Here is a 13,637-nt window from a genome sequence, read left to right on the forward strand (position 1 = left end):
TAGGTACGCAGTGAAGCTTCCCAGGCTCCAGAGCACAGCAGCGCGGCGGGCCATGGGATGAGTCTTTAATACGAGGCAAAGTCAGTCCACAATACAAAAATCTAAAAATCACACCCAGTGCCCCACTTGGCTCCTGGGGAAGGAAGAAGCTGGGGGTTCTTTTGCTGCAGGGCTGAGGAGGGGCAGAGAAGGCCAGAGGCAGGCAAGAGGGAGACAGAGGCCTTGGAGGGATTCTGCCTGCCACCCCCAGCCCCGGAGCGGAGCAGCCATCAGCTTCCCGCCCTGCCCCATGCCTCCATCCTGCGCCTGTCTGGTCGGTCTCAGTGCCAGGCGCCAGCTGCATCACTTCTCCTTCTTCTCCAGACCCTTCGATGCTGATGCCTCTGTTGCCTCTTTGGACTCTGTCACTGCTGCTGGATCTTTAGGACTGGATTCCTCGTAACTGATCAGAAAACAAAACAACAAAAATACACTTAGAGGAGGAGCTGCCCCTGCACCTGATAACCCCAAGAAAGCCCTTGGGTACACAAGGCACACCGGCCCTGCTTCCTGTGCTTGTGGTGCCAAGGCAGTAAGGGCAGCAGCAACTGGGAGAGGTTGGCCTGGGCTTGTATGGATCAACCTTACACTTCTTGAACCTTCTTCTGGACAATGGGAAAAGGGCAGCCAGGATGAGGCTCTGGAGATGGGCTGCCACCCGGGGCACATGGCAAGTGTCAGCACTGCCCCAGGCAGGGGTCAAAATCTGCTGGCAAGTGGCACGGTGTGGCCAAAGATGGACACCAGGCTCTTATCATGGGCTTCACTTATTGAGCAACTGTTGTTTGTTTGTTTGTTTATTTATTTTTGAGCAACTGTACCATGGACAATATCTGCATTTCCTCACCAGATCAACCCAAGGCAGCAATGTGCCCACTTACAGATGAAGAGAGGAAGGCTTGGAAAGAAGCGCCCTGCCCTGGGCTGTACATACCCAGGGAACAGCCCCTCATACCCACCCTCCGTGGAGCCCCACGTCACTGGGGACCAACCGGTCCTGGGGCAGCCCTGCTCCCTGGGCATGGGGCTGGGGACAGCAAGCACTGGTGCTGTGGGAGCTGCCCCCTGCCCTTCCTGGAGTAAGAGTCTGCCCTACCTTGGGCCCAGGGCAGTGGGGGGAGCGGGCAGGTGGGCACCCACTGGGCATTACATGGCGCTGGGATTCTGTGGGCGCCGGCGACGAGGCCCGGCTAGCTTCTGTTGCATGGAGTCGGCCAGGCTGGCGGGGGAGCCCGAGACTGTGGGGAAGTGGGTGAGCCTCGGGGTGTGAGGCAGGATTTCCGCTGAGGACTCGTAGCTGTGTGAGAGACAGAGACAGAGATAGAACAAAGAGATGGAGAGGGAAAGACTAAAGGAGGACAGAGACTTCCTTCCCCAGGAGCAGGGACAGCAGCATTTTATTTTACCTAGCTCTGCATTTCCAGACTTCATGGAAAGGAGCTGGGATTACTTGGAAAAAAAGAAAAGATGCAGCTCCACAGGTGATCATGCAGTCGGGCAGCCCAGAGAAGGTGCCCTGGGTGCCGTGTGGCTACTACAGAGGCATCTCCAAGACAGTGCTCTGTGGAAAAAGAAAGGGCTGGGGCATGGCTCAGAGGTGGAGTGTGCCCTTGCCCTGTGACGCCCTGGGTTTGATCCCCAGCCCTGTAAAAAACCACAGAAACCCAAGCAACAAAAGGCTTAAGAAACCCCGCCAGCATGAGGGCTGTGCGTACAGTCCGGATTTCAGCACAGGTGGCTCCCAGCGTCTGCAAGAGCAGACCTCTTGGGCTGGGCTCAGAGTTCTCTCCTTTCCATGCTGTGCAGTTTTGAACACGGTGAATGTGTTACTCATTCAAAAATAATGAGTGAATTTAAAAAAAGGAGAATGCCAAGAAGAGAGAAAGTAAAGCAAAAAGTAAGGTGAAGTATCAGGGAGTGAGGACACAAAAAGAGAGACCACCTGCTTCTCACCTTTACCTAAGGTGCTCCTGGGTGGGGCCGGGGGTGAGGAGCTTGTGCGCCACAGCATTTAGGGAAATCAAGCACCCCCCATGTAACAGGGGCACCTGGTGCTCTGGCTGAAGTGTCTACCTGCAGCAGCGGGGCAGGGTGAGCCAGAGGGAGGGGGAGGACAGGTGCCAAGCTCAGGGCACAGATGCCACACCCACTCCCAGACTTATCCCAGACCTGTCCTCAGGTTCACCCTGCACCCCATTCGCCTCAGAGACAGCATGGCTTTTCCAGGCTGGGCTATGGGGCGGCGGGCTGGAGCTGGGAGGCTCTAGCAGGACAGGGAGGGCAGAGGCAGGTCGGGGAAGGGTGAGTCACAGGCTGCCCTGGGGGCAGCCAGGTGCACCAGAGGCCCTGACAGACGCTTGAGGGGCAACTTGGAGGCTAGGCAGGTGGCGCTGGGGGGTAAGGCCCCCGAGTGGGCAGCTCTAATCACAGTTGGCAGCTATTTCTAGGTCCCTGGTAGGCGGGCGGGGCTGGTGGTGCTAGGGAGTAGACACCTGCTGGAGTCACGCAGGCCTTGGGGTAGGGGTGGGACTGTGTACGAGGTGTGGCAGCCGTGGAGATGGCTGTGCGGAAATGGTGTGTGTGACTGGAGCAAACAGACAGGGAGAAAGCACTGAGCCATGGTTACGGCCACAGAGGTGGCTGAGCAGGGACGGACACGTGACTTCTGAGGGCACTTTCCTCCCCACACCCCCATCCTTACTCACAAGTGAGCGTGGCGCAGGGAGAGGACACAGACACGCCTCCAGGTACCTGCGGGCAGCACCCAGGGCCAGGAGCAGGTCACCTGGAGAGCAACCCACACCAGCCGTTCCCTTCTGCAGACCCAGCTGGCACTCAGGGTGGGGCTGTGGGAGCCCCAGGCCTTGCCCTCCTCGGGTTTCTGGCCCAGAGAAAAGTTCCCACCAGTGTACACAGGCCAGGAACCAGGTGCTGGCAGAGGGCAAGGGGTGGCACAGGTGGCATGATGACGTCCTCCAGATGTCTACAAACACCCTGCAGGCTCCACTGGCTGCCCGCAGGTGCACCTGGCCCATGTGTGTGTCTGCCCTGTCCTGCTTTACCTGAACATCTCTGTCACTTCTCCCTTGGCCAGGGCCACCAGGACAGGAAAGCCGATGCAGGCGGGAACCAGGTACAGGAGGGCAGGCTGTGGGAGGACAGAGGCTGGTAAGGCAGTGCTAGGCAGGGCACCTGCCCAGGGCACTCCCAGCCACCCCAGGCCTCTCCTGGGCTTGACCGCAGAATAGCTCTGGCCCAGTTCACAGAGTAACTCAGTGGCTGGATAAGAGCCCAGCACACCTGACTCCCAGACTTGGGCTCTTGTCCCTGGGAGGGAGCACAGGAAACTTAGAAATACAAATAGCCAAATCCCATTTAGAATAATACCAAAAAAAAAAAAAAAAAAAAAAAAAAAAAAAAAGACGCTAAAAAAAAAAAAAAAAAAAAAAAGAATAATACCAACAAATCAACAATCCATTTGTATTTCTAACCCGAACCTAAGGCCACATGGCCTCCACTGTTTCCAGAACTCTGCCTGCAGCATCTGAATCACCTGGACACCAGACTCACCAGCCAGGTGGTCTTATTTGCAGAGGCTGCCAGGCATGGTGGTGCATGCCTATAATTCCAACACTTGGGAGGCTGAGGTAGGAGGATCACTGCGAGTTCGAGACCAGCCTGGCCTACAAAGTGAGCTTAAGGCCAGCCTGAACCGCACAGTGAGACCCTGTCTCAAAAGACAAAACCAAACCAAACCAAACCAAACCAAACCAAAATGCAGAGGCCTGTGGCTGAGGGTGGGGCAGGACACTTGCAGGCCAGCAAATGCTCCAGGAGATACTGCTGCCCCACCTTCTCGTTCTCCTGCCTGGTTTCATCCTCCTCCTGCCTCAGCTCTGCTGTCTTTTTTGAGACAGGGTCTCACTATGCAGTACAGGCTGGCCTTGAACTCACTTTGTAGCCCAGGCTGGTCTTGAACTCACAATGATCCTCCTGCCTCAGCCTCCTGAGTGCTGGGATTACAGGCGTGCGCCACTACGCCTGGCTCTGCTGTCATTTCTGTGGGGAACTTCTTGGGGCACGCTCTTGGAGCCCCCTCTAACCTGCTCCCAGCATTCCCAGCAGCTTGAAAAGGACACTCCTGCACCAGGGGAGGCTGGTGGGTGGCACATGCAGTCAGGGCAGGGTTCAGCTGTCTTGATCACTGCTGCCAGCAGCTAGTGAGTGCTGGTAAAAAATACTGCAAGACTGCTTCTTTTTTTTTTTTTAAGACTGCTTCTTTAAAAAAAAAAAGTGCTTCTTTGTGGGTATTCACCAAGTGACCACCGACATAGGGGAAAGAGATGTCATTCTTAGCGAGGAAGCCAGCCTGTGGCCAGCGCACACATCTACCTTTCCTATTCACACCAAAGCCTGGTCTTCAGACCATTTGGTGCCTACCTGAATGAACCACACTGCTTTATAAAGATTATTATTGTATAGTACTGCCTAAAATATTAGGATCTGGGTTCTATAGATGATACCCCTGAGGCATGGAAAGGGGAACTAACTTGCAGAGGTCATACAGGGTGTCTTAAGTGGGTGAGCTAGGATTTGACCCCCGGCAGCTGTACTTTTTCCACTGGGACCAGATCTTTGCTATGCTCTAGACCAGTGATGGTGAACCTGTTAGAACTTTTATTTATTTGTTTGTTGACTGACTGATTGATTGTCTTTTTGAGACAGGGTCTCGCTATGCAATTCAGGCTGGCCTTGAGCTCATTCTGTAGCCCAGGCTGGTCTCGAACTTGCAACAATTCTCCTGCCTCAACCTCCCAAGTGCTGGAATTATGGGTGTGCTAGAGCTTTTAGTGGTAACAAACAGCCTGCTGTGGCATGTGGGGTACAAGTTCACTACCACCACCTAGGCTTTAGGTCAAGAAAATAAAACAAAAACAAAAACCAACAACAACAAAACAATAAAGCTGGGTGTGGGGATGGGGGCCTGTAATCCCAGCACCTGGGAGGCTGAGGCAGGACAATGGCAACTTTGAGGCCAACCTGGGCAATTTAGGGACCTAGTAAGTCCTTGTCTTAAAAAATTGTAAGGGCTAAGGACATAGCTCATTGGGAAGGCCTTGCGTTCCATCCCTAGTACTGGAAAAAACAAAATAAAACAATGACCCATACCAAAACTTATGAGAAGGAACCAAGATAGTACCTGAAGGAAAATACATAACCCTTGAAGAACGACTTGAATACATGTAATTTAAGATTTCGGGCTGGGGATATAGCTCAGCAGCAAAAGCGCCTGCCTAACAAGCGCAAGGTCCTAAGTTTGATTCCCAGCACAAAAAAAGAGAAAGATTTCAAGCTGGGCATGGTGGCGCACACCTGTGATCCCAGCACTTGGGAGGCTGAGGCAGGAGGATCGTTGTAAGTTTGAGATCAGCCTGGCTACAAAGTGAGCTCAAGGCCAGCCTAAACTGCATAGCAAGATCCATAAAGACGGGGAAAAAAAAAAAAAAAAAAGGCTTTCAAATGAAGACTCTAGAAAAAGGGGGAGCTAGGTATAGCTCAGTGGTAGACTGAGCAATGCTCTAGGTCCAACCTCCTGCGACACACACACACTCACACATACATACACAAGCCCCTTCAGGCTCATTTAACAGATGAGGAAACAGGATCAGAGAGAGAAGAACTTGCCCCAAATTGCACAGTTGGTCAGGACTTGGACCCAGCTTTGCTTTTACACAAAGCCAGGGTGGGCACAGGGTGGGCCTCCAGGGAGGGGACAGGAGTTCAGGGCTCCCCTTGCAGCTTGCCTCACTTCTCCAGAGGAGCAGCCACCAAGGGGCTCCAGGGGCTCAGCTCGGGAAGGGTGCCTTTGGGAGGCAGTGGGATATACACTGTTATTATTTAATTTCTTCACAAGGCATCACGGTCCCTCGCCACAGAAAGTCAGTGCCAAGGAGGTGGCAGGATGTATGGCTTAGGGCAATGCAACACGTCTCAGGACTCTGCATTTCCACTGGAACTTGGCTTTGCTCTATGACCATGGCTATACTACTTCCTTCTTGGAGCTCACTGCTTCCTCTATGTGAGGACTCTATCCTTGGTTCTCTTTTTTATTCTTTTCTTCTTTTTTTTTTTTGAGACAGGGTCTCAGTATGCAGTTCAGGTTGGCCTTAAGCTCACTTTGTAGCCCAGGCTGGTCTTGAACTTGCAGTGATCCTCCTGCCTCAGCCTCCCAAGTGCTGGGATTACAGGCATGCACCATCATGCTTGGTTCCTTGGTCATTTCTAAGGGCTGTTGTAAGGGGCCTGGCTTGGAGCAGTTCCTCAAAGAGGCTGAGACAGGGCACAGAGGTGACTGTTACTAGAAGAGTGCTGACACTGGGACCCTTATATGTTGGGTCCCTTCTCCTGAGGAGGACTTTCAATGAGGCCCACTTGGATGACTGGGGCTGCTGAGGCCAGCATTCAGGAGTCCAGAGTCCAGGGCTCTAGCAGGGCCCATCCTGAATCGCTGTGTGACCTACCAGTCTCCTTTTCTCCCAGGGCTGCAGCGCCCCACAAGGGAGAGCACCATCCACCTCGCCCTGCTCTATGCAGGTCAGGCTTGGAGCTGGGACCCGGGATCCTCCAAGTCGAGGGACGCAGGCAAGCCTGCCACCTGGCGGCTGCCTGGAGAATGGCTCTGAGCTGCAGAGACCTCAGCCCTAAACTAGTGTAGTTCCTCACCCCAGGAACTCTTGTGTCTCTCGCCAAATTCACCTCACACTCGAATGGTGCTACCCCAGGGTGCTTGAAGCAGAACTGACAGGTGGTTCTGCTAGGGTTTTTGGTTTTTCTACCTATGAGCTAGGGGGCTTGGATGTTCTGTAAAGGTTTATTTATCACAGGGCAATCAACAAACAGCTCTTGTGATTTTTTAAAATAAGAAATTCTGTATTTCTGCCTCTCAGTTTGTATTTTCTTTTCTTTTCTGTTTTTGAGACAAGGTCTTGCTACATAGTTCAGGCTGTCTCAGCCTCATGTCACCACCACGCCTGGCTCTTGTGATTAATTTAAAGGAAGTTCCCCACGGGGCATGGTGGCACGTAACTGTCATCCCAGCACTCTAGGATGCTGAAGCACGAGGACTGTCAAGTTGGAGCCCAGTCTGGGCAACTTAGTAAGACCCTCTCAAAAAAAAAAAAGGGGGGGTGGGGATGTAGCCCATTGTAAAGGCCCTGGGTTCACTCCCTAGTAGCACAATAAACAAAACAAACCAAACACAAAGAGGTCTGATGTGGTGGCACATGCCTGTAATCCCAGCACACAGAAGCCTGAGGCAGGAGGACTGCTGCGAGCTTGAGGCCAACCTGGGCTACATAGTGAGTTCAAAGCCAGCCTGAATCACAGTGATAACTGCCTTCCCAAAAACCAAAACCAAACAAACAAAAAAGAAAAAAAGGGAAAAGAAAAAAATAGTAAAGAAAAAAATTTTGGACTGAGTAACCAAAACCATAGAAAGTGAAACTGTTTATGGGGAAGGCCATGTACTTTAAGGACAGGTAATACTAACTGGGTCAGATCTACTTCAGGGTGCTTATATTAATTTCTTTTATCCTCGAATCACCCTAAAGTGGCTGTTATTTACCTCACCCTTTACCAAAAATTTTTTTTTTAAATTTTGAGAATATGAGACAGGGTGTAAGTTGCTAAACTGCCCAGGCTAGGTGTGGATTTAGGATCTTCCTGACTCAGCCTCCTAGACTGGGATTACAGGCATGCACTACCACATTAAGCTTTTAACCCAGTTCTGAGACAAGTTCTTGCTAAGTTGTCCAGGCTGGACTTGAATACACAATCCTCTTGCCTCAACCTTCTGAGCAGCTGGGACTGCAGCATGGGCTACCATGCTGGTCCTTTTCTGTTTTTATTAACGAATGAGGAAAAGCAAGTGTCACTTCAACAACCTGCTGCGACTCACAGAGTGGAGGGGGCTCCCTCTGCCCCACGCTGCCTCTCTCATGGCCGAGTCTGGTCTCCATGCGGACCCAGGCTTGGTCACACTCGCTATGTGGCTGAGCTCCGAATTCCTCCTTTCACAGGGACTGCTTAAGGACGGCCTGGGGTGTTCGGGACAAGCTCCTGCAGGGAGGAGCTGAGCCTGTCTTTTCTGCTGACCTTTCCTGGCCACAATGACTCTGACTCCCAGCAGCTCAGCACCCAGCCCCAGCCGGCAGAGCCTTGCACCACTGGGCCATACAGGGGAAAGTAGGGGAGGTCCCAACACTCTCATTGCCTGTGTGCGGGATGCTGGGCTGAACACCCAGTACCCAGCCCGTCCTCTCCACCTGCCCCGACTACTGAGCCTGGAAGCCAAGCCTCTTCTCCACCCAGGTGGTCAAGTGACACTGATCTACCTGGCCCTTAAGATGCAGGCAAAAACCTACTGAGAAGGTTCTGGCAAAGTTCCTACATTCTTGATGAAGGGAAGACAATTACTTCTGTGCTTTTTTCTCCTCCTTCTTGCCACTGATGTGCCTGTTTCACCTGGAGCACTGGCAGCCACCATGTAACCTCGAGTGAAAGGCAAGACAATCAGACACGGTTGCGCTGATGCTATGGGGAGTGGCCGCCTCTGAGCTGCTTGTGCGTGTGACAGATAAACCCTCTGTAAGTGGCTTCTGTGGTGAAGCCTTCCTGACATACCAAGTATGTTCTGCTCACCTGGGCGTGCTTGAAGATGTGCATGATGAAGATGGTAAGGCCCAGGCCGAAGATGTAGGCTGCGAAGCTGGTGTAGAAGTAGGTATGGGTGTTCTTCTTCAAGCTGCGGGGATGGCGCGGGGAGAAAGAGGAGGGTTAGATGTGGGGCCTGCGCAGCAGCAGCAGCCTTTGGAGGAGGGAGCTGGGAAGAACCTGCAGGGACGAGCAGGGTGAAGGAGCGTGCTGGGCTGGGGGTCTGAGGTGGGAGTGCGCTCTGCTACAGCCCTGGCTGTGACTCTGGACCTGTCACCTTCCTTGTCTCAGCCTCGGTTTACTCGTCTGCAGATGGGAAACTAAGTCCATCTCTGGGTGGCTGTGAATATCAAATGCTGTAATTACAACAGGGGCTGTAAAACTTTGGCCAGCATAGAAATCATCTGGAAAGCTCGTCGGGGAGAAACGAAGCATCCCCACAGAGAGTGGTATCGAGTATGTCTGAGGAGAGGCTCAGGAGCTGAAGTGAACCTGACAGAAGCCGAGCACGTCTGGAGAAACAGGAAGACAGGAACTGCAGCGGCTTTCAAAGCAGCGGCTGCAGTTCAGCAGCCCATGTGTGGCCATTAAGTGGATACTGGCTGTGTGCCTGTGGCTTCCTGGAGGTGACTCCCTCGAGACCAGCTTCAGAATACATGCGTCATATGTAAGATGGCACTGCCATGACCCGACTTCCCCTTACGATGACATCCACATGACCACTTCTGTTAACACCTGTGGGATGAATGAGTACTTTTAACCTCCTCTCTCCATGCCTGGCCGCTTCTAAGCCTTGAGACCTGAACTCTTTTGAGGGCTCAGGTGCAGCCACACCCCTCTGGGAACGTGGTATGGATTCTGGAATCACTCCAAGGGGCTCGTTTATCCTGTGAGCCCCTATCAGGACAGAGCTCTGTCTTTGGGGGCCTGAGCTGAACCTGCCTGCCACCAGAGCCTGGGGACTTCTGTGGGTTTCGTCTTAATGGGTAGGTGGCCAGGAGTAGAGCTGGCTGGTTTAGATAGATGCAGCTCTACTTACAGAACAGCCAAGACTTCCAAAGGCTGTCTGTAGGCCTGTGTGTCCATGAGGCACAAACTGGCACTATGCAAATAGCCTAGATGTCTGCAAGTGGGGAAAAGTGTTTCCCCTAAAGACTGCGTTTCTCTTTGTGGTGCCCAGGACACAGAACCTGGGCCTTGCGCATGCTAGGTACATGCTCTATACCCCTGACTCCTAAGCTGGACTTCAACCACACTAGTGCTGAGATCCTTATTACCACTCTCAATACTATACAGTTTTTGCAATTATTTGGCAAGAAGTACACAAACCACATCAAAATTGAGCAAAATCCAACGAAGAGTCCTGGCAGGGAGGCCAGTGCATTACATAAGGGCACAGCCATGGGAAGCCCTGTAGGTGCAAGCCCAGCTGTCCTGGGGCCCATCTTCTCTGAGTGGGGACCTAAGCTGACTTCCTCTCACTTGTGGTCCATTTTTACAACAGATCAAAAAAAGTCCAAGCAAGGAAAGGGCAGGGACGGAGCTGATCCTGGCTGGCCAGTGAGGGTGGTGGAGGCTGCTCCCTGGCCAGGGCTTGGCTGTGCTCAGCCCATTCTCTGCAATCCTGAGCAGGTAGCTCCCGCTGGCCACGGGCTTAAGGACGAGAAACCTGAGGTTCAGAATGGCCAGGTCACTTGGCAAGGGCACAGGAAGCACTGCAAGTACCACCAGAACTTCCTAGAGTTCAACCTCCTGCCTCTGATTCTCAACTTTTTTTGGCTACAGGCACTTAGAACCCTTAGCCCTTCTGAATGCAGATGAGATCAGATAGGTGGTTCCGGGTGCTATGAGGGTAGAGGTTCTGGTCCCTGAGGCAGCTCTTCTGGGAAAGTGAAGGCTGCTGGAGAACCCAGGAGAAGCCCTGCCAGGGCCGTGCCTCGCTCACTCACCTGATGTCAAAGCGCAGCAGCAAGGCAATGAAGATCCCTGCGGGGAGAGCGGTGAGTCAGCGGGGACAGGAAGAGTAGGCTGGTGAACCCACGAGCCTGTTCCAGCCCCGACCTGGTGCTAGTCACAGAGGAACCAGCTGGTCTCAGGGTGTGGCCCACGTTGGCAAATGCCAGCAGAAATCCTGGTTCTCCGCTTGCATCGGGGGAAAGCCTGGCACACTGCTTTGGCCTGACACTGCCCTGAACAGGCACCTCAGCACCATACTGCACCACACTGGGTCTTGGCCTGCCAAGCACTGATAACACAGGGTAAGCAAATCCACTGCTCAGAGCTCAGCCAAAGGGGCAGCCTGTCAGGACATTAGCAAAAATCAACAATGGTTCCAACTGTGAAAGGCGCATCCTGACCATGGAAGGTGTACTGGACTGGGGCGGGACGAAGGAAGGTTTCTCTAAGATGACACTTGCCAGGGAGAGGGAACAACATGTGCAAAGGTCCTGAGAAAAGAGGGCTAGGGGTATTGTATGACTGAGGGGCCCGAGAGGCCACCGCCCAGAGGAGATGCTGGGGTGTATCAGCCTGGCAGGGCCCGAAGGGCCATGGAGAAGAGATGGGTCCTTATCCTGACTACAGGGCACACTGGAGCATTTCTAGAAGAATAGCTTAAACAGATTTTGAAAAAGTCTTCTGTGGCAGCTGCCTGACTGAGAGACTGTAATTAACTGTCTATCCATGGGACTCTTATTCACTCTTCAAAACCAAGTCCAGATGCTCCAGAAGCCTAAGATTCCCTAAGACATAGTCAGTGCAGCTCTCATAGGCAGCACATACCACATCCTTGCGGGTCTGTCTCCCTCTCCTGTCTTCAGGCTCATACAGGACAGAGGCCCAGTCTCACAGAAATGTCCTACAAGGTCAGAGGCAGCGACTGGCAACGCACATGCATACATACATTTTGTGAGTAGCAAACCCAGAGCTTTGTGCATGCTAGATGAACACACTACCTCTAAGCTACACCCTAGTCTCATAGGATTAACTTCAAAGAGGGAAATGGGTCTGTCCTCAGGTAAGACTTGGGAGCTGGGCAGAGAGAGGGTGACCCACAGCTGCTCTTCTGGAATCAAAGTGGGGAACGTCCGTGACCCCTGGTGGCTGCATTCTACCACTGTTCTGCAGCCGGCCAGAGTTCTGCCTGGAGCTTCTGGCTCAACGCGTCTTCACACCATGCTGCCCTGGAGCTCTGTGAGGGCGCAGGTGGCCAGTGTTTACTTTGCAGAAGACGTGGTGACATTCAGGAGTAAGAAGGGACAGATATGCACAGATGTTCTAGGCACACAAGCCCAGAACTACACCCAGCAAGGATGCGGGGTCTGTATGACTATGTACGTTAGGGGACTTGCTTTCCTTTACCTGATGGTGCTGCCCTCTCCTGGGAAGTGGGTCTTCTTGCCTCACAGCACAGAAATTTGGAACCAAGCCTGTGCCCCACGCAAATGGAACCATTCCTCCAAACCTGTTTCCTCGGCGGTTACCGGCCACCCCAGGAGGCTGCCAGTGCACAGCAGGTGCCTGTTGACGGGTGCTGTCACAACTGGCCTCTGTCATCGTTACACTCGTAGGAGCAGTTCCTACAGTGCAACCTTACTTTGTTGTTGCTGGTGCTAGGGATTGAACCCAGGGCCTGCTGCCTGCTAAGCACGCATTCCATCGAGGTGCACCCCAGACCCCTAAACTTTTTACAACCAGGCAAATCTGGTCTGAGTCTCAGCCCTGCCGGTTTTGAGTGTGTGAATTTCTACCAGAGCCTTTGCTTCGGAGTGCTTCCTTTTTTTTTTTTTCTGGTACTGGGAATCGAACTCACGACCTCACGCTTGCCAGGCAGGCACTGTGCCGCTGAGCTAAATCCCCAGCCCACTTGGAGTGCTTCCTCACTGGAAAAAGGGAAAGCCTCTGCTTCCCCACCCACATCCTGAGGGGAAAGCATCGTGAACAAAAGCATCACCTTGGGAGTTAAATTGCCATTGCTTCCTACGCTGGAAAAGACTTCGCTTTTAATGAGCTCTACTCTGAATCCCTGACTGAGCCTGAGACTAAGAGAACAAGGTTGCCCTGGCTGCGCAGGTCTGCAGATACTTCAGCGGTCCAAGGCCAGGCACAGGGTGACACCATATTGGGACTGGAGGCAGAGCTCCTGTGCAGAAAGCAGGTGTGCACATGGCCCTCTGCTGCTCAGATTACACACACAAGTGCCACATGGCGTGTGTTCTCCCTGAGCCCTCAGCACAGGGATGTGGGGGAAAACAAAGATGACACAGGACTACAGCAGTTCCAGGACATCTGTAACCCTTAGAAACACTGGACAGCTGGGTGCATGAGAGAGAGAGTGTGTGTGTGTGTGTGTGAGACTGTCACGGAATAGGCTTTTCCCCAGTGTGTCTGTCACTGAAAAGTTTAGCTGTTAGTCCTGGGTGCTGTTAGCTCCCTAGACTGGAAGCCCAGTGAGGGCGCTCTTGCTTACTGCGGTCTATCCAGAGCCCAGCACAAGGCCTGGCACAAGACTGGTGCTTCACATGTATACAGAGGTGGAATCCTTCACCAATCACACCCTGGGCTGACCTTTCCTCTTTCCCTTTCCCAATGGGTAAGGCAACTGCTCCACAGTATCCCCTGCTTCCAGAAAATATCATTTCCAGTCCTCGTATCATAGTCTCCCCTCCCGCCTGAGTCACCTGGAATGACGACATCTCCAAGTCCCAGCATAGCGAAGTTGTCTGCTTCGAGGCCCTTCTCCAGCAGATCCTGGGGAAACACCACTGCAGGAAGGCATGTCAGGGGAGTCAGCGAGCCCAGTCCCTCAGACTCTCAGCCACACCCTGCGCTGCCGCTCACACACATTCTTCTCTGGGGATGGGGCTCACAATCACTAGCTGCTGCAC

General features: G+C 53.0%; 1 protein-coding gene across 5 annotated transcripts in view; it reads right to left on the minus strand.

Moving 5' to 3' along the window:
• Hm13 (histocompatibility (minor) 13) overlaps nt 1–13,637 on the minus strand; it is a 43,067-nt gene continuing 29,430 nt past the window's right edge. For 3 of the 5 annotated variants that reach the window (XM_005384909.2, XM_005384908.2, XM_005384911.2), the window contains 6 exons: nt 13,431–13,514; nt 10,701–10,737; nt 8,740–8,842; nt 3,102–3,187; nt 1,190–1,336; nt 1–442 (listed from right to left, as the gene is read on the minus strand). In XM_005384909.2, the coding sequence (XP_005384966.1) occupies nt 343–442; nt 1,190–1,336; nt 3,102–3,187; nt 8,740–8,842; nt 10,701–10,737; nt 13,431–13,514 (557 nt within the window). In that variant the 3' untranslated portion in view covers nt 1–342. Of the gene's footprint in view, nt 443–1,135; nt 1,337–3,101; nt 3,188–8,739; nt 8,843–10,700; nt 10,738–13,430; nt 13,515–13,637 lie in introns of all 5 variants that reach the window. The other 2 variants (XR_001233957.1, XM_005384910.2) reach the window with 2 other exon arrangements.

Source organism: Chinchilla lanigera, unplaced genomic scaffold (assembly GCF_000276665.1).
Source record: "Chinchilla lanigera isolate Chin_1 unplaced genomic scaffold, ChiLan1.0 scaffold00021, whole genome shotgun sequence".
Taxonomy (NCBI): Eukaryota; Metazoa; Chordata; class Mammalia; order Rodentia; family Chinchillidae; genus Chinchilla; species Chinchilla lanigera.